At 41.0% G+C, this 23,079-nt stretch overlaps 3 protein-coding genes across 4 annotated transcripts in view; 1 reads left to right on the top strand and 2 right to left on the bottom strand.

Annotated features, from left to right (window-relative positions):
- LOC109859652 (leishmanolysin-like peptidase) overlaps positions 1 to 16,533 on the bottom strand; it is a gene marked incomplete at its 3' end in the record, with an annotated part of 122,346 nt that extends 105,813 nt beyond the window's left edge. Inside the window, exon 1 of the mRNA XM_020438112.1 lies at positions 16,351 to 16,533. Within this exon, the coding sequence (XP_020293701.1) occupies positions 16,351 to 16,533 (183 nt within the window). The remainder of the gene's footprint in view (positions 1 to 16,350) is intronic.
- A 1,237-nt stretch (positions 16,534 to 17,770) lies between these two features.
- Positions 17,771 to 21,748, bottom strand: LOC109859653 (ferrochelatase, mitochondrial). Of its 2 annotated transcripts, none has more exons than XM_020438114.1 (9): positions 21,632 to 21,748; positions 20,396 to 20,465; positions 19,760 to 19,958; positions 19,452 to 19,673; positions 19,227 to 19,328; positions 18,829 to 18,994; positions 18,605 to 18,712; positions 18,316 to 18,480; positions 17,771 to 18,213 (listed from the first exon to the last, which is right to left on the bottom strand). In XM_020438114.1, exons 1-9 carry the CDS (start codon positions 21,656 to 21,658, stop codon positions 18,016 to 18,018), a joined length of 1,257 nt encoding a protein of 418 aa, XP_020293703.1. In that variant the 5' UTR covers positions 21,659 to 21,748; the 3' UTR covers positions 17,771 to 18,015. The 2 variants fall into 2 exon arrangements, with proteins under 2 accessions (XP_020293703.1, XP_020293702.1); XM_020438113.1 differs by lacking the exon at positions 21,632 to 21,748 and adding an exon at positions 20,835 to 20,990.
- Positions 21,312 to 22,901, top strand: LOC109859654 (protein-lysine N-methyltransferase mettl10). Its single transcript, XM_020438115.1, has 4 exons — positions 21,312 to 21,609; positions 21,704 to 21,802; positions 22,172 to 22,581; positions 22,766 to 22,901. Exons 1-4 carry the CDS (start codon positions 21,557 to 21,559, stop codon positions 22,858 to 22,860), a joined length of 657 nt encoding a protein of 218 aa, XP_020293704.1. The 5' UTR covers positions 21,312 to 21,556; the 3' UTR covers positions 22,861 to 22,901.
- The last annotated feature ends 178 nt before the right edge of the window (positions 22,902 to 23,079 follow it).

The following is a 23,079-nucleotide window of genomic DNA, read 5'->3' as shown; positions in this document are numbered from 1 at the left end:
CCGCCTACAAACCCGATCTGATTAGACGAGCAAGCGGCCAACCAAGGTAACCAGCCAGTCGATTCGAATTCAGGATCTCAAATTCGTGCCGGTTACGTGCCGTCGACCGTAACTCGCGTGCACGTACGTACTCGTGTGTATCCGTGCAACACAGAGAAAGAGAAAGAGAGAGAGAGAGAGAGAGAGAGCGCATCGCATCATCCCCGAGTTGCATTCTGAGATAGAGGCCTTCGCCGTACATCACAGCAAACGGGGCGGCGAAGCCCCGTTGTTGCCGGCACCGAGACTGATGGAGCGATGGATATCCAGCGGGTGCTTTTGAACCGTATCAACGTTCGGGTACCATTTAACATGGCTCTAAGTCGGCGTTAAGACGAGAGAGAGAGAGAGAGAGAGAGAGAGAGCGTACACACCCGGCACATGTGTGCATTGTGCGCGCGTATATCGCGGCGGCTACGCTGTCCCTCTCGTGTATACACGTATGTATATTGTACGCTTCTCCGGGCTAACTGTCGAGCACCGAGTCGCTTCCTCGAGCACCATGGGACAAATCACGGGCTGTCGACGTCTGAATACGTCGCGTGTACACGGACGCGCGACGGGCGTGATCGATATGTTAAAGTTACGTCTTACAAGGGATCGGGACCGGATGTCCCGTTGCACGAGTGTCTTGTATCTTGCGATTTAGTGTCGCACGACAGCAACGGCGCAGGAAGCAACAGATCATCTCGAGAAAACTTTTGCAAGAGCACGCTTTACCTCACTTTAGCTAAGACCTTATTTGAAAAGATACATAAAATATTTTTGAGCAAGCGAGAATCCGGCGTTCCGACATAAAAATTTTATGTGAAATCTTATTTTGTGCTATTTTATTTCCGAGGAGAATTCAATTCTCTCTATTTCGATTTTGTTCTAAATATTTGAACGAAGATTTTTATTCATATCCGAATAAAAAAATATTCGAAAGAAAAATGTGTTGGTTTTAATTTTGCAGATACAAGTTTTTTGTTTTAGTTTCATTAAGTACTTGAGTTATAATATTGAACTCGAAGAACTTATATATTGTAGATGAGTACACATATTGCGAAATACGTAAGAGCACAGCTACCGCGTTAAACACGAACGAATGGGTTTTCATTTTTACATTTTTCTTCCGCAATCGCGCGCGCGCTCGCTCGCGATCACGGATTCTCGATATCGACTCGGAAACATTCGAAAGCCGCGGAGAGATACATTCGAAGTTCGGCAGACCGCGCGGATGCGGGAAATGTAGCAAGTTTATTGAAGCGCACGCCGCTTATAATGTAGCTTGCGGAATTTTTATTGACACGAAACAGTTTAAATTTTATGATGGGGAATACGGTAGCGGATATGCACGCAATTTCGTACTTTTCCGTACCTGCACACACACACACACAGACACACACACATATATACATACACATACGGAAATATCTTTTAGAACGTAACCAGCTGTGCGTTCGTGGCGACTATACGTTACAGTTGCGAAAAATCCAGGGTGATTTACAATCCACCTGATCGTATATTTTTCTATGCTCCCATTACCTCTTATCGCCTCGCTCTATGAGCACCGTACACGTCAGTGCATTTGCATTGTAATTACACCGCAATGTTCGGTTTCAAATACGATCAAAAAATATTATTATCAAAAAAACGATATCATCAACAGTTCTTTTTTTAGAATAAATATTCAAATTAATCTCCCTATTCATCTCTCTCTCTCTCTTTCTCTCTAATCATTTTCTCAATCACGAAATTAATTTTCTTGAATACAGTTGCAATTTATTTTTAATAAACGAAGCCATTCCAAAAAACATTTTCTTTCGCGGCAAATTTAAACGCGCTTCGTCGTGCAACATCTATTGACATGTAACAAGTAATCAGTTTCGATAGATACTACGTAATTGAGATCAAATCAATTGCGCTCGCTCTCTGTTACGAACGAGAAATAATTGCGCCTCAAAATGCAGACCAAAGCAGAGAATAATCAATGTTGGAGTGCCATAAATTCATGCGTTTTCTCTTCCGTTCCATTGTATGAATAATGCATAAATATTACGTCGGCCATTCATAATTTGTAATTCTCCGTACATTTTCCCAGAGAGTTTGCCGTTTTCGACTTAAACGATATTTTTGCTTTCTTTTCGCGCGACAGAAAAAAAAAATAAAAATAAAAAATATCCGTCTAGACTTCGATTTCGTCCGAGCCAAACCCCGCGTTGTACCGAATTCTTATCGCCGTTCTGAAATTTTAATTGGAAAAGTTTTTAAACGAGCACACGCGGCAAAAAGAAATACACAAGCGCACCCGTAACACTGACCTTTTAATTAGTGCCGGCATTGTGAATACATTTAGTAATAATTTAGTAACGAGGCGGTCCGGAAAAAGAAACGACACACACAAAAGAAACGCTTTTGCTTGCGCGGGAATAATTCGTTGGTTGTAATTAGCACAACTCACGTTCGCTGAAAACAGAAAACGCAACGTTTAAAGAAATCACGCCGGCGATGTCGGCGTTGTTGCGCGAGAGAAACAGTTTTCAGATGTACAAAGGCCGGTACGACTTCAGCCGGTAATTACCGTTCGTGCCTGTATATACGAGCTCCTTAAGCAATGGCGTGTTTCTGCACTCGTACGAAATTCTATTTAAACCACATGACTTGAGTGAGATGTGAAATCATTTGTAAAAAACTAATTGTAAAACATTTTTATCAGATATTTTTCTGATTTCCGCGCGACACGAATAGATTCGCGAGCGAAAGAATATAAACAATACGGTGATACGTCTGACAAGCATTACGACTTAAATTTGAAGCGGAGAGAGAGATATAATTTTTTTTCTTTTTTTTTTTACGGTTATCCGATTTTGAGAAAAATCTATTATTCGAGGAAAATGCGCGCGCTGTGTCCTTTTATTTCGCTCGGTACAATGCATCGAGTGCGTATACTCGACGCGAGAAGTACGCTATATCAAAAGAGAATAGACGGTAGGAGGAAAACGCGCGAGGGAAAAGTTTTGCGCGCGCGCGCGTGCGGATGGCGCCCTCGCGGAATAAGTTTAGCGTACGAAACGCTATTTGCACAAGAAGCGGTAAACTCCGAACTCTTCAGCGGAAAGTTTCGCGGGCAACTTCTCGAGTTGTAAAATCAAGCGGCGCGTATAGCGTGTCCCTCTTTCCGTCCGGAGGAGGCCTTCACAGATATCAGAGATTGCCCTCGTCCGAGAAAGAGAGAGAAAGAGAAACGAAGAAGAGAGGACGTGCCGTGAAAACGCATTCCGAGCGAGTGAATCTCTCATCGAATCGGCACAGAGTCTCGCTCCGTGCCCCAGTCTAGCCGCTAGCCATGAATTCGTCTGGTGATTCCGATGGAATACAATAAGCTTCTCTCTGACGTGATTCTGCTCCTCGGCTCGATAACGTAACTAGCGCAATCGTGACCGCAAAGACGGGTTTTGGTGAACGCGCGGCGAAATATTGCGGGAAGAATCGTATTTTTTGAAGCGGATTTGTTTCATGTTCAATTCACAGATTAAGTAGATTTATATTCCCCCCCTCCCTCTCTCTCTCTCTCTTTATCTCTTTCTCTCTCTTTAATTACATTTTACAAAGATAATAATATAAAGTACGAGCGCAAATTATGTTTGCATTTTTATTTGTGTTAAACTTCTGAGTTAAACCGAGTTTACTTCGTTGTTCTTTATTATTGTTTACTGTACGTGGTTACCGCGCGCTTTTCCTTCGCGTCTTGGAAAACTATACAAAATTACGCTCGAGTAATTCCACCGCTATTCTCGCTGTGTAACGAGTGCTGTTTGTACGGCGCTTTCATAATTCCGCCAATTTTCTGGATATGACCCTTACGGGAGGACTGTCTCGCATTACGGTGTCCGGCGAACTTCACGCTTTTTCGACGACAAGCTCTAATAAATATCGTGTTAAGACGCTGTATATAACGCGATAAAAGTTAAGAAAGTAGGTTCCTACGACCTCTCAGAACACTGACACTCCACATAAAATTATGTAAAACATTTATTGCGATCGCCCCTGTACACATCGACGCAACATGTTCGAAGTGTTTCAAAACTGTTTGTTCTTTCAAGAATTCGTAGAGAACTTTCGTTGAATAAATTATTTAACGATCCATCTACGCGCGCGTGTGTTTAAAACACGAGATTTTAACAAGTATATATATATATGTATATATTTCAGCCGCGAACGAGGTGATTCACTAATTAACATTGTTATTCCTACTGTACCGCGAAACAAATCACCTAACGTGTACATGAGATTCCAACATCCTGAATACGCAATGTAAGCCGGATTCTCGCATCGATGTATCAGTTACAAATAACAATTAGTAGTTGGTGATTAATTAAACAGAGAATTTGGTTTCCAATTTCGCGAAGAATTACAATGCATAATGTATTAAAATATTATAAATAAGAAAACAACTTGGAAAATCTCACATTTTCGATTGATACAAACTACTTAAGATGTAAATTAAAAAGATTGTTCATATTATTAAAATTTTTGTAACGACTCGGTCTCGAGACAATGTGTTTAAATCTCACAATCGGGATTTAGAATTAGACTAGACGAAAATACTTGTTAACAAGAAAATAAAAAAATTTTTTAAAATCGATTTAAACGCAGCCGACACCAATCAGCGTCGATGGTGGCGGCTGTTTGCGATGCGAAGACAATTGAAGCGAGTAAATTTGAATAACTCAGTCACGTGACGCAAATTAATTTATGTTTCAACGAGCACAATCGTTTGGCACACAAACGAGCAATTTCATCGAAAATGTAACTGTGTGTAACTTAACCGCATTTATAGGATTTGAACGTCGTCGTCCATGAACGCACAGCTCAATAGTTGAATAATTAATAGTTTAATCTAAGTCCTCGCTCGCCCCGTGGCACGACCGCGGCAAATATTTGCGTTCAAGCAACCACCGCGACGTCGACGTCGTCGTCGTCGCAACTTCTGATTTCGATTTCGATCCAAATCGATCATTCATTATAGACGAATTAACAGACAAGCTTCGGGTCGCGCGACGAAAACATCACCATTTATTTTCTGTCCCGGCGTTAATCCGTAAAAATCCGCTTTTGCCGTGCAAACATTTCAGTTTTTGTCTAAAACCGCGTAGTCGTCGCGCGACCGTCATTTGTTCATAAATATTAATAACGTTTAAGCCAAATGAGGCGCGCGGCTCGAGTTTTAATTTCTCGAAACAAACGCGACCCCCCCCGTGCGTTTATATATTGTAAAAACTGCGATCCGCGGCAAAATCGCTATCGAAAACGCGACAATCCATGTTTAATTGAACGGTACGGTACTATTTTCGACCGGTTAACCTTCCACAAATAGAATTATTGAAGCGCGATTGAAATATTTGTCGCGAAATAACTTTGTCGAAAAATACGAAATGGTGGAAACAAATACCGCACACATACGATATATTTATATCACGACAAAAAGTGAAAGACAAAACATTTAAAAATCCAAAACAAAAGCGACACGTGTGTAACACGAAGCTGTGCTACTAGTGCTGGTCAAAAAGCCGTTTTGTTCACACCCGTGTGTGTGTGTGTGTGTGTGTGCGGCGTTACCTGTCATAAAAATCGCGGCACCTGTCGCAAAAAATAATTCCATTTTTACACTCATATGAGAAAAAATTTTTTTTCAACCAAAGCTTGTTGTTGTTTTGTTTGAAAACGCACGTGACAAAAGTCAAAAAAACTAACGGCGTATAATCATTTCTAATCTGTGCGTCGCGTACTTAATTAAATTATAAGTAATTATCGATTAATTTATATTAATTGCCCGGGGGGAGGGGTCTAACGAAATCTCTCTCGCAAGAGATTTGCTAGTTATCTGACTTTCTTTTTCCAAGCACCGTCGGTTAGATGCCCCGTCCGTCAATCGAAAGACCCCCAATTTCGAGCAACAACCAGGAACGTGCAATTCTTTGAACGCTGATTTACGTCACAATCGACGAGAGAAAGAAGAAATCCTGTTTCACGCGGTCCGAGCTTAGGTTTCCTTGTACAAGAAGGTAGCGTATGTGCACGTGCGAATTGACCGCTCGATGGGCGAAACTCCATCGATTGCCTCTTCATTCATCCTACCTTCGGTCACCCGCAAACTATAGATACACACACACACACACATACTAACGTATCTTCCGGCCGTGTATCCACAGACTCGTCCACATGAAACTTTTACCGAAGAACGAAAGCGACGTAAAGCCCCGACCAGATTGGTTTACTTCTGAGGCCACTTCGCTTCGGATTCCCGTTGGACGTGCTGGATCTCCACCATCGAAAATCTCCTATCCCCCACTTCGCGATTCGCTCGCGCGAGAAATCCCTGCGTATACACTTTTCCATCTCTTCCCTACTCTCTTCCCTTCCGTGACGTTTCTCAATCCTGAACGAGATCCTCGTTTCCCCCGACTTCCCTCGTCGAAAGAAAAAAAAAAAACATCGGAATTAAAACACTTGACTTGGGACGAGCGTGACGTTGTTTAGGCTCGCGCTTGGTGGTACCGTCAAGAAATAAAAGTGCATCGCGCGAGGGTTGTCAACACGCGAATAGTTCAAGAGAAGAATGCCATTTCACGGGGGACGAGTTGACGGATGACATAAATAATGGAAACGGGGAACGCGATTGGACGTGGAATGCATAATAAGTTTCGTAACTTCCGCGCGCGCGCGCGCGCGCGCGGTGACAACTTGGCGTTACACGTGGATCGTGAAAATATCGTCGGACCGTTTTATAAAAATGAATAAAAATTTCCTCGAGTTTCCCCGAGACTTGAGAGATAAAGAAAAAGTTGCTTATATTTTAATAAATCATAATAGCCAACTCGAAGAAAGCGTATACCTATACAATCTTTAATTAAAACTCTCAACTATCTCATCGGAATGTTGTTCAAAGGACAGAAGTAAAACTTCTATTCTCTCTATCTTGTAGAAAGTTTTTTTGTATTTTTATATAAAATATTGCTGTGTGCATATTTTTGAGCGTGTATACAAAGTTACGGAAGACTTGCAACCAGCCAAAATTTACGAAACAATTGCGCAATCTTTCGCAAGAGCACGTCGTCGAAAAAAAAAAAAAAGAAAGCAAAACGACGACGACGGTAACGCGGTATTCTCGCGGTACCGGGAGTATATAGCGGGAAATGCAAAACGCGCGACCGTCTTCCTTCGGAAATAGAATATTAAGCTCATCTGCGAATGGTCCACTAATTAGCGCAGCGGCGACGTTCTCGAAATGTTTCGTAGCCCGCCGCTTTGAACCCTATTCACCCTCGCCTCGAGTTTACCGTCACTGCCATTGTCTGCTCAAACAATCCGCCGTGATTAATCCGGAACGTTTCCTGCGAAAACTATATGACCCAGGCCGCCGGGGGTGGACAGACAGCCCTCCACCCGCCTCCCCCCTCGGCTTCGCAGCCGTTCAACGTCTGCGAGAAAAGGTCCGATTGCGGAATTTCGGGCCAATGAGAAGTTTCTACAATAACCGTAGCGCAAGAATTCGCGATAGGCAAATTAAAGAGTTCCGAAAGAGAGTGTCGAATAACCGAAAACCGAAAAGAGACGCGAGAGAGAGAGAGAAAGAGAGAGGAGGTAATCTCGGAAATTGGACACCAAATTGTCGAAGGAAGTCGAGTTGTGAAGTCACACGCGTGAGAGGAATAAAAAGGATTTCCTTTTCAGAGAGTCACGTGTAACAAGATCTCCGAATTCGAGAGGAATATATATATTCAACAATTTTCTCCCACTCGCTTGAAATCCCGTCGCGCGAAGATGCGCGCTTCTCGCCGGGGAAAAGTTTCTTTTAAAGGTTTAATTGTGTCCAACTGTATAAGACCTCTTTAAATTGCGCAACGGATAAACTACCATTCTTCTCTTCCGTCGGGAAGAGAGGATATAAAGAGAACAAACTGAAAGAGTAATTGAAACTGTGGAGTGAGAGTGTGCACTTAATTATCGCGTGAGTAAGTGCGCGGGAATCTCGAATTAAAAAAAAAAAATTTAAAAAAAAAAGAAAAAAGAAAAAATTAAAAAAGCGCAAACGCGTTACACCGAACGCGTCAGATATCGATTCCATCGGAAAGTCGATCGTCATATTGGGGGCACTTTGCAGGCTGCGCGAAATTATCTCGCTAACGAAATTACATCGCGCTTTTTTTCGCGTCTCGTAAAGCGCTAACGAAGTTTCTCGACTCTTTGGTATGCCTACATGCGCGGAAAAATTACACGACAGTTTTTATGATCGAATCGACGATCCCAAACGGGTCGTACTTTATTAACGGAAAGAACGAGCCGAAGATGCCGTGCCGGCAGAAAGTTCCGAATATGCATGGCTATGCAATTCGCGCGCCGCGGTCCCCGGAGGCGTAAAAGTTGGCCGGGCAAAAAGCGGGTGGAAAAACGGGACACAAAAGGACGAGAACAAGCACAGCAGCGGTAGAAAAGCGGGAGGAAAAAGGAACGAGAGAGAGGGAGATAGAGAGAGGAAGAGACACCGCGTCGCGCACGAAGCGGCCGGCTATCCATTTTCATTCGAGGCGAGCGATGTGCCCCAAAACTTTCAAAGCGGCCGCAAAGGCAATACGTAATCCGGCTTCGGTGACGCGCGACTCCACCAATTTCACGTCCCGCTATTTTGATCGAGGTTAAGGTTACACCGTTAAACTACTCCCGCGCGAGCGATTCGTTTTATTAAATTCTCAGACTGGAGAAAGTTTGCATTTTCCCAAGCCGACACAGCGAACGTGGAAAGCGACTTTAGCGGTGTTTTTAATTTGCTTTTGTTCTTACACGTCCTCCGTATAGCTGATAACCATCGGGACGCGCGCGGAATACTTTTTCTTCGCCGCGCGCGCACACACACACACGTGAGCGCGAAAACGTGTGTGTCAAAGTCCAGAGAGAAACCGGTCGTAAATACAAATACGGAGAGTGTATCTCGTAACGAAGTTACTCGAAATGTCGGAGGAGAAAACACACGTCTGTCGTTTGAATTAGAGAGACGGAATTGATTCTTTTTTCTTTTTTTTTGTCGAAAAAAAAAAAAATATCTGTTACCGTCAAATCAATTTTATCTTTTGCAACGCACTAGTGCGCGCCTTTCCGTAACTTCGCCCGTTTCGAGGTCAATCAATGCTCTACGCAAACACACACAAAAAAAAAAAAAAAAAAAAAAGTTTAATCTCAGCTCCGGAGTCACTCCAGATTAAACGAATTCGACTTGATTGCAAGTTCGATTAATGGAGGAACGTTTCATCGAAGTTATCTACCGAAACACGTTTATCCAATCATGACTGTAACCGTTGAGTTTAAAATTGGATTTGTTTCGACATTCGTTAACGTAGTCCCGGTTGTCTACCGACTAGCGCGCGCGCGTACTTTGCCCTCATAAACGCACATACGCGGACATCCTTATCCAATTACGCAACAAACTGTCAGCGACGCACACTTTTTTTACTCGCCACGAGTAAAATCGAAGAAGATATTTTCCGTCCGATTGATTATTTGTATATACAATGTAAAAAAAAAAAAAAAAAACCTGAAAAAGTTTATTATTAAAAAAAAAAATAAATAAAAAGCTTACGAGCGAAAAAGATGTTACGCGCGCGCAATCGTTTCCGACAGTTTGACATAACGACAGCAAATGCGGACAGATTTGCCGCGCGAACGAGCCACGTGTCGCGCGAGTATTTCGCGATGAAACGATTGGGAGAGAATGACGCCGCGCGAGAAGGGGTTGGGGGGGCGTATCACTCGGCGAACATATGCAACGCCGAACTGCGCGCCGGTAATAATCATTATCTATTGATAAGAGAGAAGAGAGAGAGAGAGAGATCGGCGGGCGCGGCGCGTTACCGGATCACCATTATTACAAACGGTGCGCGGAGATGAAATTTAATTTGCACATTCAAAACGCACGCCCCGTTCGCGTCGCATATCGCACGAACATAATGCGGCATATGTATATGCCGGGCGTCGCATATGTACAGACGCGATACTAAATCCTCCCTGGACGCGCGGCGGTCGCACAAGTGATGCAATATTCAAACAACAATTTAGAAGGCTTTGTTACGCACTGATTTAAGTAGTTCGCGTAATCAGAAGCTGCTAATGAGAAGCGTCGCATGCCCGACCTGATTAACCGTTAATACACGAGCGCGTTAAAACGACCCGCGCGCGGTGGTGCCGCTCGCGCGCACACGCGCTTCCGTTCGGAAGAAAATTTCCCCCGGCGTTAATTTCCCTCCTCCTCCCCCATCCTCTCGCGCGCACGTGGTCTCGCAAAAAAAAAAAATCTTTCCGGTGAATGAATCTTCGCAGAAATATATATAATCTCATGATAAACCTCTCTCTCGCTCTACTTATTTCTCTAAACGTCGGTGTGTTTTGACGTATTACGCAAATCATAATTGCACATAAATTTAATACAACGCGAGATACGCGCGCGTTTTGTAACACGTGATAAATTGAAATAATATGTGTGCGCGCGTACGTACCACGCGAGCTTGTGTGTATTGCAATTTTCCGATTCGGATTTCTCGCGGTATATATATATATCGCCACGTTTCACTTTTCACGGTCCGGCAAGCTCGCGGTTATGCGAAATATTTTTCTACATCTGTTGGTTCTGATTGCGCGGCATCATTTTTTTTTCTTTTTTGTTTTGATCGAATGCAAAACAACTTACTCTAGGTTGGCGATATCTTTATTTATAATTCGCCAACATCCAGCACCTAATCGAGCGTTCGCGTGAACGGTACTCTCGAGCGAGTTATATTCTTTTAAAGATACCGATTAATTAACGCAGGCATTCACACGCGGCATTACGAAACTACACGAATCGCTGTCTCTCGCAAAGAAAGTTGATGAAATTAAATGATCCTCGTAAGACGCGTCATATTGTATAACAAACGCAAACGATGTTTATGAAACGGTCTTTTTTATATATGCAGAAACTTGATATATTATTACACCAAGCGGCAGATCTTTGGAATGTGTTTACTTGCTCTCGAACGATTGCAAAGTCCATGATTGGGATTGCGTATAGATACGCATATCTTGTAGAACGTACGCATCTTAGTTTAGCTTCGTATAGCGTTTCATTATACAATTTCGTCATCATTCGCAAAGTCTGCGGATGAGAAAAATCATGTTGACGAAAGTCTATTTTAAATTAAATTGGGTTCTTACAATAAATTTCGTAACGCTGTTAAACATCACGCTCTGTTACATTGAGCGAGCAGCGAGTGTTTTCAATTGTCTCGAGTACATTTCGGTTTGTACAATTGAACGAAATGCTTTTGTCAAGAAAATTTAGCACGCAAAATCGTAATACAACTAGCTCTGAATTACTGAAAATAAAACGTTACATTGCCCAGGAATACGTATTTAATTCCTACAAATACTTTCATATTAAAATTTCACGACGTTTTGAGAGCGGAATTGAATATATGTATGTGTATGTATATTATACAAACACACATTCTCGCGTCTTTCTCTCGCTTCAGATTTCGACGATTTTATATATAACCACCGAAAATGTTTCATCGCGGAAAAGTAAATATGTGTTCGCGAAATGAGATTTTCGCCAACGAGAATAAATAGAACGCGCATAAATAAACCGATCGACCGGATGAGAATACACTCGTTGCCGATATAATCTATCACGGATCTCCCTTGAATTGCCGTCTATAATTTGTCAAGACGGACAAGTCTTAATGCCCCCAATCGATCAGTTTGCGCGGCGGCGAGGAATCAGTGAAAAAAATATGCAACACACACGGAGTCGCGTGTCCGGTTTCCACGATATCTTTTAACACACACACACACACACACACACACACACACATATATATATATATATATATATCAAGTTTCCCCCCTCATCGATCCGTATGTATCGCACGGCACGTATCACGAAGCCCATAAACTTCGATGGGAATCGAGTTTCTTAATAACCTCTTCTTGCACGAGGTTTCAGCCGTAAATAAATCAGAAGAAAAATTATATATCCTATCGTTGTCTACACCGAAAAAATTATATTCTCGTAAGTAGAAGATTTTATACTTAAAAAATCTTAAAGATTTTAGATGATATTCTTCTGAAATTAAGAATATATTCTTTATTTAACAATATATTCTTAATTTAAGAATATAGTCTTTTTCGATAGTGAGATATATATGTTTTTCTATATATAGAGGCTTTTTATATTCTAATCAGTATATATTCTTATCAATGTTACTATTTAGAGGATTTTCCTCTTAAAATAAGAAACTCTTCTTGGCGTCTATTTTAGTATAAAATATACTTAAAATAAGTGGGATATCCTCAAAACAAGAATACAATTTTTTCGGTGTATGCGCGAGGCACGCACGCCCACGCGCGCGAATATTGTGCGAAATTTCATTCGTATGTACGCTCTCATTGAGAAGCGCGGAAAAAAAAGTTTTTTCTCTACGAAATCGTGCGACCTTCGTTTTTTTACTTTTATTTCACGGCCACGACACTGCGGTAAGAGAAGAGCGCAAAGTGCTTCCGATAATCGTAATGAGAACTCGACGCTCGGAGCGGCACGGGCGCGGCGCGCGCGCCCGCTTCAGAGAGAGAGAAGATTACGAAGATAATCGTAATGAAAACTCACTCGACGCGCGCTTCTCCCGACGGAAACGTGGAGATACGGAAAGTATTACGTGTGTAATTGTTTCGTTTATAAACCGCGTATTGCGCATACGCAATTTCGTTAAAACGTCAAACGAATTTAAATCTCGACACGGTTGTTCATCACAATTTGTGAAATTAACATGACGTAGTTAATTCACGTCGTACTTGGTTAAATTTTAAATTTGCTCGAGAATTTCTCGCGCTCATTTTCGTCGATCTCTCTCTCTCACACACACACACATTTAATGCCGCTATATGCGCGGAGCAGAAAAAGAGGGCAACTAAATTTCGTAGTTTTTGCGGTGCGAATGTGCAATTCGCGCTACATATAATAGCAATTTGAGCGAAGAAACGTTTCCGGTAACTTCCGCGTTATTATCAGAATACGGCGCGAGCAAGAAAGGGAGCAACCGATAAACAGCTGGCCGGGCGCCAGGACCAAAGGACGCGTAATTCTATTCGCGCGCTTTCCTTTGCATCGCCGCGCGGGATAAAGGGAGATCGAGAGAGAGATCGTATCAAAAAATGTGAATTACGTCTTCTCTCAAGAGAGCGCGAAATCGGTGAACGACGAAGCGAGATCGCGTCGCGAACGAAGAAAATTCCACACACATCCGCGAATACCCTCGCGCGATCTCTCTTGTACGACGACGAGGATCGTCGCGACGCTGTGTGTCGTCGTAAACTTTTATATTCGCATTCAAATGGTGTTTGAATGCGGCCCTTAAAGCGAATACACTCTCGTCGCGCGTACGTACGAAATGCCACCGACTACGGCGAGGCAGTTCGTCGGACTGTTAGAAACTGGCTAGTTTCGCCAGGACAAGTTGCACCGCAGGTATAAATTCTGACTATACCGTATAGGAGCGTAGGAGAAAGTTAATTCATTGACAAATACTCTCGGGAAGTTTTGGTAAACTATAACACACCGCTACATACAGAGAGGTGGAAAAGTTAAAACTGACGTAACACTATACACTTGTACGATAAAATATATCGTTTGTTTTGCAGACACACGTGTACATGTTTTTAACGCGATGGTTGCGGATTGTTTTTACGTTTACTCTCTATTCTCCCCAATCAGAAAAAAAAAAAAAATAAAAGAAATAAAAAAATTGAATGTTGAAACTTTTGTTTTGCGCGATATCTGACACTCGCACACACAATGTGTGTTTCAACAATAGAATCGTCGGATCGCGCAAAACCTGAAGTTGCCGGAAGCAACAACATTGTGCCACATCGAGATGTTCCGCTTTTTCTCAATTTCAATAACAAGTTTTGGAAATGGAAAACTGTTTTTTTCTTTTTTGGTGAAGAAAGATCGATAGTAAGCGAATCCGCGGAGACACCTTTTTTTTTTTTTTAATTTGATTGTTGCGTGAGAAAAAAACTATTCTTGCGTTACGAACGAATAAAGAACAATCGATTTGCAATTCTTATGTAAATGTGTATTATATATTATGTCCAATCAAATGAAACTCAAGATTTTACTCTTGTAGAAAACACCAGAAAGAATGGAAAATTATTTGCCCTTATTTTTTTTCTGCGTGTTCTAAGATTGTCGTCAACCACGTCAACCCGCAAAAAAATTGCCAATCTGTGAAAAGTCAATCGGGTTATGTTTTCCGTCGCGAATAGAAAATCCGCGCGTACAACACTTCCAGCTCTGCAAATTGAGTCTATTTTTTCGGGAGCAAAGAGCAACATCGAGATAGAAACCGTACGATCGGTCAGTTCGTTCGTAGCGATTTTAAAACGTCTACCGTATTCGTCGATTGTTTTCCGTTCGTGCGAAAAATAGCCGAGCATTCAAAGGGTAAATTAAAATCTACGCGAAACTGCTACAATATTCAGATAAACAATACCAAGCCCTTCAACCATACAGAGCGCGTCAAATCGTTTTGTTATTTTTGTTTAGAGAAACTTGGATCGCGCGAAGCCAAAACAAATGTCAAAGAAAAACCTAAAACTCTCGTCTTGTAACACACACTCGAACTTCTCGAACTTCTCATCTTCTTCTATCTATTTTTGTAATTTATTTTTATAATTCGGTGATAAAACGAAATCAGAGAAATGAGATGCAAAATCGTTAAACGCGTTTTGATACAGTTGCTTCGCGACAATATTTATGACTAAATTATCACAATTAACATTAATATTCATTATGTGAATGTAATTGTTACAGCTTCATAAATCATTCATCAAATATCAAGTGTCAACAAAATTCATTCTGCGCGCAATATTATGCGACGCAGATTGAAGAATGCGTAATATGGCGAACGACAGAGCTTTAATGAGATACACAATAATTATATCGATAAAGCGCTTAAACGGTTCTCAAAGAGCACCCAAAAGCATTCGATAAAGAGAGAGAGAGTGAGAGAGAGAGATACGAAACGCACATTTATGTGTATTGCAACGTATTAAATTAATAAATTTTGTTTTCCTTCCGAAAAAAAAAACATTGGACAATACTCGTGAGAGAAAACTCAATTTATAAATTTGCAAAAACTACACAACACAAAATCTGTCAAAGGCGTTGCCTCTCAAACTCTACTATCTACGTCTAATTTTTATATCATTCGCCCGCACAAAAATTGAACTCTTAACAAATAATTGTTTTCAACAACAACAATCGATACGCTAATAACTAATCGCGGCTAGAGCAAATCGCGCGCTGAAAACGTCAAGAAGATCGATTGTTCGCAAAGCGCGACGCGCGAGAGCTGTTAAAGGTCAGCGTGGCGAGACATCCCGCAGCAGCACGTGTCTGCTCCGAAAACACGTGTTTCCCTCTCTCTCTCTCTCTCTCTCTCTCTCTCTTTCTCACCCTCCTACCCCGTCGCGCATGGAAACATTCACCGAAGTCTTCCTTCTGTCAGCACGACGCGGAACTCGTGCACGGCACGTGAATGAGAAATACACGCTTATCTCGAGATTTTGCTATGAAGCATTAATATTCTGTGTCACAGGACGATTCTAACGTCTCATCCACTTGTGTTACCGCGCGGATTTTAAACGACGACGAATGTCAACACGACGTCGTACGCGTTTATCTATTGCTATCGAAAAGATTACGTTAACAGTTTTGGAAAAAAACTCAACAGTCTTAGAAAACTCGATCGTTATTAAAATCATTATCTCGCGTGAACAAAAAAAAAAAACACTATATGAGCAAAAGAAAGAGAAAAGAAAGTAACGCAAAAACGAAACACGTGTCGAGTGTGCTGTCAAAAATTGACAGTCAGCTGTAGGAAATCCGTCGCGCTCAGCTGGACGGTGTTTGCTCTCGACGAGAAAAATCGCGATAAAAATCTCTTCGGGTCGGGGGGGGGAGAGAAAAGACGACGAAGGAAAGCGCGAGCGGACGGCAGGACATCCGGATATCGGAGCGAACGTCGAGAGAGAACGAGATCGAGAGATACCGCGTTTGCGAGACAACGTCGTGACGCGTTCGTGAGAGTTAAACGCGCGCGAGAGGGAAGAAAAGCGAGGGAACAAAAACAAGAGCAGGATAAAGAAAGAGAGCGCGGCGGCAAACCGCAAAATTGTAAAGCGGAGCGCGAAAGAGAGGTTAGAATCACCCTTCGTGTGGTGTGCTTTCGCTTCACAACTCACCTCGTGCGCCCGCGGATGCTGGTGATCGCAGTGACGGTGCTCGAACATCCCACTCACTAGGCTCGAAACGACGATTACGGTGACGAGAACGGTGAGCGGCGACACGCCGGTGTCGCGGCGCATCTTCAACCGCACTCGGGCCGCCATCACAGACGACGTTCCCGCTCGCAATGCATGACACATACTGAGCGCGACCGCCGGCGCCGCGCATTTATATAGCCGGCGCGGCGGCAACCAGCGCCGCGCGTCTCACGTTCGATATCTCGAGCGCGCCGGCGGCGGCGGCACGACGACGACAACGACGACGACGACGACGACGACGACGACACTGTCGCTGAGATAAACCCCTCGTAAGGAACCTGCGAAGAAAATCGAACGGTCGTTGTACACGATGTGCTTGGGAAAATGCTTACGTTTAATGCACCATGGATAACACCGCGCTATGGGTTTGTTTGGGACGAGACCAAATAAAAAAAAATAAAAAAAAATAAAAAAAAAACACAACGAAGTCGGACGTTTATTGATCTTATCTTATCAAAATAAACACTCTTTGAAGCTTAAGAGAACGCTTTGAAAAATAATATAAAAAATAAGGTTCTATACACACGCGCGCGTTTACACTCTGTGCAAATATATCGTGCTAGATATTTTTTTAGAATTAATATTTGAATAGCGTAGCGCGAGGTTGTGGTTTTTCTTTTTTCGAAAACTAATTTTTAACAAAACTGGCGCGTATTCGAAACTGATGGTTCAGTATTTTTTTGGAAAAATCGAACTAGTATTTTAAAGATAAAATAAAAACAAGTTTTTAAAAAATCATATTTGCGTGGTAATTTTTTTTTTTTTTTTTGCAAGCGGTGTTAAAATTTGAAGATCTATTTTTTGAGAAATTTTGACAACTTAGATTAGATTTGAAAATACCGTTCACGATAGCGACAATCTTTTTTTTTTTTTTTCAAACTCTGCTGAATTATCATGTTTGGTTTGAATAAAAATGTGTAAGTGCGTTCTCCCGCAATGGATGCGAATTATTACGGTCTGATTGTCGTGACAATTGTTGCAAGACAAAGCCTCGGAGAGCGAGCAAAGGCGAAGTGTAACATCGAGAACGCCAATGCACCTGATGCAATCGTGATTCAACTTCGTGGAAAAAGCGGGAATACGCGCTGAATGCGCGAGACCCGAGCGGAATCTACCGAATAAACGAAAGAGATATTATTGACGAGAATCGGATATTGTGTATTTATCTAAGAACAATATACTACTATCAGGTTGTATCGTTAAATATAATAGAGAAGAAGATGCAAGCAAACGCGATTTTAGCAATTATTATTACGCGCTCACTTTCTCCACGAAAGTTGCTCTAAAATCGTAAATTTGCAAGGATGTTGTAGAAAACAAGACAAGTGTTGTGTGTCATTCGATATTATTGCACGATATTCATACACGCAAACATACATTTTACACATATCTGTATATATATTTTCGTTCGATTATCAACAATATTATTATTAACAATCTATGTAACTTGTTACACAAATGCGTGGTCAATTTAATCGTACATTGGAAGAGTCATATATATGATTTGTACATATTGCAAACCAATATAATTAGAAATATTAATACAAATGTTTATTTCCACAAACGTGTTTGCGCGCGATAATACTAAATTCTACAGATTTTAGCGTACCAGTTTTTGCTGGCAGCGCAGTTAGAATTTACGCAATGAGGACATCGCGTTAAAAATTTAGGATTTATAGACTGTTTCGATTTGATATGCGACGCAACAATATCCGCTAGAGCGTCGATGAAAATAGGGTGGTCGTTAGGCGCCGCAGCTCGTCGTATCGTCTCGATACCAAGCTGAAAAACAAAAATCGAAGATACAACATATATCGTCGCGATTTTATCAAATTAAATAAAAAAAAAAAAAAAAAACAGCAAGATAAACGGCAACTTCCTCACTTCTTCGGCAAGCTCTTGACAATATTCTATGTCCAATTCGTGAAGGGTCTCAATGTGCTCATTTACGAACGCAATCGGAACCAGAATAAAATGTTTCTTGCCCTGTTTAACGTAACCCTTTAACGCTTCGTCGGTGAAAGGTCCTAGCCAAGCCGTAGGTCCGACCTGTATATTTTCGTGAATTTCATAATGTATTAAACGCGAAGATCTTTCTCTAAAAAATTCGGCTAATTCGATATATATTTAAATTTTAACACAGGGGCACACGCATTCGCATTTACGTATGTACCTTGGATTGCCATACCAAACTGTACGGATTACAGTAATTTAATTCCCGCATGACTAACGCAACTGTAGCTCCAACTTCCGACGGATAAGAATCTCCTCTATTCACAACCTAAAGTGAGTTTACGGAGAAAGAGAGACAAGACTATAAATCTTAAGCGATCACAAAGTTAAATGAAAAATTTAACACTAAAAATTAAACACAAACTTAACAATAACAATAATAACCTTCAACGGTAAAGAGTGAGCTGAAAACAGAATTATAACGTCGTCTCTTTTTTCGCTAGGAATTTGCGCGAGCTCCTCTTTAATTCTTTCGACAAACGTTTTCACAAGGAGCGGATGAGTTGCCCATCTGTCTATTATACTCCATCTCATCCCACTTGGCAATTCTCTGCAAGGATGTAATTTTTTACATGTTTTTCGGTGCAGTTTAATTTTTACACTTTTTTTATTATATCTTCGGTTTTTCAGTCAGTTTGATTTTCTTTATTTTGCGCAAAATCACATTGGAAACGCGACGTACATGAACAAATACATACTCAATTGAGAAATATATAAATTTGTATACAACAGATAAAAAATCAATCAACGACTTGTCATCAGGTAAGAAATAACGTAATCACCTAGTTTTGTAATAATTGTATATGGCATTGAAGCTGGAGCCCGAAGTTGAACAACTATACTGAGGATACTGAGAAAATAATACAAGATGCTCCACACCGTCGCTGAAAAGAAGAAGCTTGCAAAATTAATTTCACACTGATTCTCTCACATTATTCTCCAGTTTCTCGCATTTACAAATTTTGCATTTGTATTAAACCTAAGAAAAACACGTGTGACGATCATACTTGCGTATCCTCTCAAGAGTTTCTTCCGTGAGAGGATCAGCATAGCGAAAGGCAACGTAATGTTTGTGAGGTGCGGTTTCAGGCGAAATTTTATCCAGCTTTTTGCATAAAAGTTCGCCCTGTTTGTTCGTCCATTGTAGAATTGGCGATCCACCGCCGATTTCCGAATATTTTTTCTGCACTTCCGGAGTGCGACGTTTGGCTATCCACGGACCTAATGTACTGCAACACACTTCTGTAAAAGATACCTCTCTCGTGTAACGTAAAACTGTTCATGTAAAGACGTAGCATTAAATTTAAAAAAAAACCTTTGAACTGGCAATTGAATCATATCACGATCGGTCATTATTCTTAACAAGTACTCGTGTACTTGACTGGTGTTGGAAGGACCGCCCATGTTTAACATTAGTATGCCAGTTTTTGATTTCACGCTGTCCCTGTCTGCTGGACTTGCGGCAACGGAAGCATAGCGCCGTGGTGCAGCAGCAGGTTTCACACATCGTCGTCCTACGTATGTAATAAGATCACATTACTGTTGTCTAATGTTACATCAATTATTGTACAAAACAATCCCGCAACATGCATAATACCTTGGGAAAAAAACCAAAATACGCCACAATTCCAGAAACTAAGCGCAATTGGAACGCAATAGGATCATAAGTTTGACACAATTAACGTTTGTAAATATAACAGTAAATATAAATAAAAAAAATTAGTACTGCACATCATCTCAAGCAACAAAAGATGAACGTTGAACTTTGAAATTTTGTTAATGTGTTACATCGCACTGATAAACTGGCCAAAATTATGCAGAACAAAATGCGAGAATAAACATTAAGACACGAAATATACATTATCTTGGTTTGCAACGTGTGATCTTGTTAACATCACCTTGTAACTGTCAAAAAAGTATCAATTTAAAAAACCCACCTCCATTTACTTACCGAAACGCAAAATGTTCGTAAACAGGTTGTTAACACTCATGTCGAAACAAATAGCACTTGACAATCCGAGCTGAAAATTGCGACGTACAAGTTATCACAAGTTTATTTTCTGCACTATCATGATGACAGCAGGTGCCGTTAGATCATAAGCCGCGACTCCGCGATAAGGTTAGGTTCGACCCAAAACGCGCAAATACACACGCAATCCATGTGCGTGTTCGAGCGATATAAATGTGTAATCAAAAACAAAGTTAACAACTTTATAAAAAGATCTTCCCTAGCTAATGACAATGTGAAAAATAATTTACGTGCGTTTTGTATAAATAAGAAACAACACGTGTACGTATATTTATGTACATATGCTTATATATATTTATGTACATATGCTTATATATATTTATATTACAAACAAATAAATCATTGTATTATTACTATAAACCATTATTTTATTGATATTCCTGACTCTCGAAAAATCGCAAATATTGTTTTCCACGTCTCTCGAGATTGGCAACTCTGTTCTTTGCATTTGCTGTTTTTGCCGCCAGATAGCATTGCCGCATTATTTACGCAATGCGTTAGAAAAACTTTAAACTTTAAACAACAATGGAGCGTATGACTCCATTGTTGTTTAAAGTTTAAAGAGCAAGTAAATACGTAGTTGTGAAAAGAAATTTTTGTCAAGCAGTAAAACGCAGTATACTTGTTTTTTCCTCGCTTAACTTGCAATCGCACGTTAGTAACTAATTAAGATTTTTTTTTTTTTAATTATATCACACATACACTTTTATTTTTGCACATTCGTACACGTAAAATTTATTGCATCGGGTGCATTGGTCAGCTGTTTGACAGTTCTTTGAATGACACTGCCATCTACCAACGAAATTGTCAAGCAACAACTTGGTCACGTTGAAATCGTAAAAAAAAAAAAAAAAAAAACCGGTTCGTAAGAATATTGTCTAATTAGCCAATTTCGACTTGAATCTCGTCTACTCTACTTCGCTTGCAACAATATTAAAACTTATGACAACGTGAACTTGCTCGTTCAATTGTTCTTCGGTCTCGCGCGCGACAATCGCGAACGGAAAATCTCTCGTGCGATCCGGAGCTATCGTTCGTCAATCGGACTCAACAGAAAAATTTGTCACGGAGAGAATAATCACGATGGAGCAACATAACGAGGAACTGACGTCGTCGGAGCTGGGTACTCGAGAGTTGTAAGTTGTTGTTGTCACTTACCTTGACAGCGCGACGCCCGTTGTGCATCACTCGACGCTTTTTTGACGTTGCCCGTGTGTTGTGTTTTTGCAGCTGGGAAAACGCTTACGCGCAGGAGCTTGACAACTTCCGTGACCACGGCGACGTGGGCGAGGTATGGTTCGGCGCGGCCAACTCGCGCAAGATCGTACGGTACGTGATCGTCGAAGCCGAAAGGTGGCTGAAACCGCGAACACGCGTTTTCACACCGCGGGTGTAAACAGCACCGCGCCGAAAATCAATGAGCTTTCCCGCGGAAACGTAAACAACCCGCGACACGATTCTGGCCGGTGCCGGCTATTAGCGACATCTGGCGGTGATAAACTCTATTAGTTGACAAGCGCGATCGTGTAGTGTTTTCTATTTTCTGCTGTCGGTAACTCGCGCGAACGGATTCGGAGAGCGGGATAATTGCAGAGACCTGCAAATGATTTCTTTTTCTCTTTTTTTTTTCTTTTTGAATTTTAAGTTCAAATACAGAACTGAACAAACACAGAAAAAAAAAACAATTGCATTTTTTAGATGGATCGCCGCGAAACTGGATCTAAATAAAGATAGCGATGAGATAATCGACGTAGGATGCGGCAATGCGATGACTTTGGTGGGACTCGCTCAAGCGGGATTCGCTAATTTGACGGGGGTGGATTACTCGCAGAAAGCGGTAGATCTTGCCCGCATGATACTTAACGATAACAATTTGCCGAATGTGAAATTAGAAGTTTGCGATATTCTTAACGATACATTGTCGCGTGACTACAAACTCGTTCACGATAAAGGCACCTACGACGCAATTAGTCTGAATCCGGATGATCCGTCAGCGAAGAGACAGAAATATATTGAAACCATACATCGCATCCTTCTGCCGAAAGGATATTTGGTGCTGACTTCCTGTAACTGGACCAAAGCAGAATTGTTACAGCATTTTGCGAATTGTTAGTAACTTTGAAATAAAAATTATATAACACTCTTTTAGCTTTTTTTAATTTACAGCAAGTGTTAGTATAAATCTGTCAAAAAAACATCTTTTTGCAAGAGAAAAATATTGTTGATATCGATTGTGTTTAAAAAATTTTATACAATACACGTGTTTTGTGACGATACGAGTGTTCTTTGCAGATTTCGAACTGGAAAGTCAACTTCCCACGGATACGTTCCAGTTTGGCGGGCAAACAGGGAATGCTATAACACAATTAGTGTTAAGGAAAAAATAATCAACTTCTGTGTGCTCTTATCGAAATAAATGAGATATTTTGTATCAATTAATTAAAAACATTTGTGTATCACCCTTTTTCTCCTTTGAATATACATAAATGTTGAATAACACATATTCTGAAAGATTTTGAAGAATTTATTTATGTGCACAAAATATCTTTGGATACATAAAATGACACATCAGATATTAATTGTTACAAGTAATTTTACATATATCA

Source organism: Pseudomyrmex gracilis, unplaced genomic scaffold (assembly GCF_002006095.1).
Source record: "Pseudomyrmex gracilis isolate BER0280 unplaced genomic scaffold, ASM200609v1 scaffold_275, whole genome shotgun sequence".
Taxonomy (NCBI): Eukaryota; Metazoa; Arthropoda; class Insecta; order Hymenoptera; family Formicidae; genus Pseudomyrmex; species Pseudomyrmex gracilis.
The sequence above is the reverse complement of the archived record's forward strand: the minus strand, read 5'-3'. Positions and strand labels throughout refer to the sequence as shown.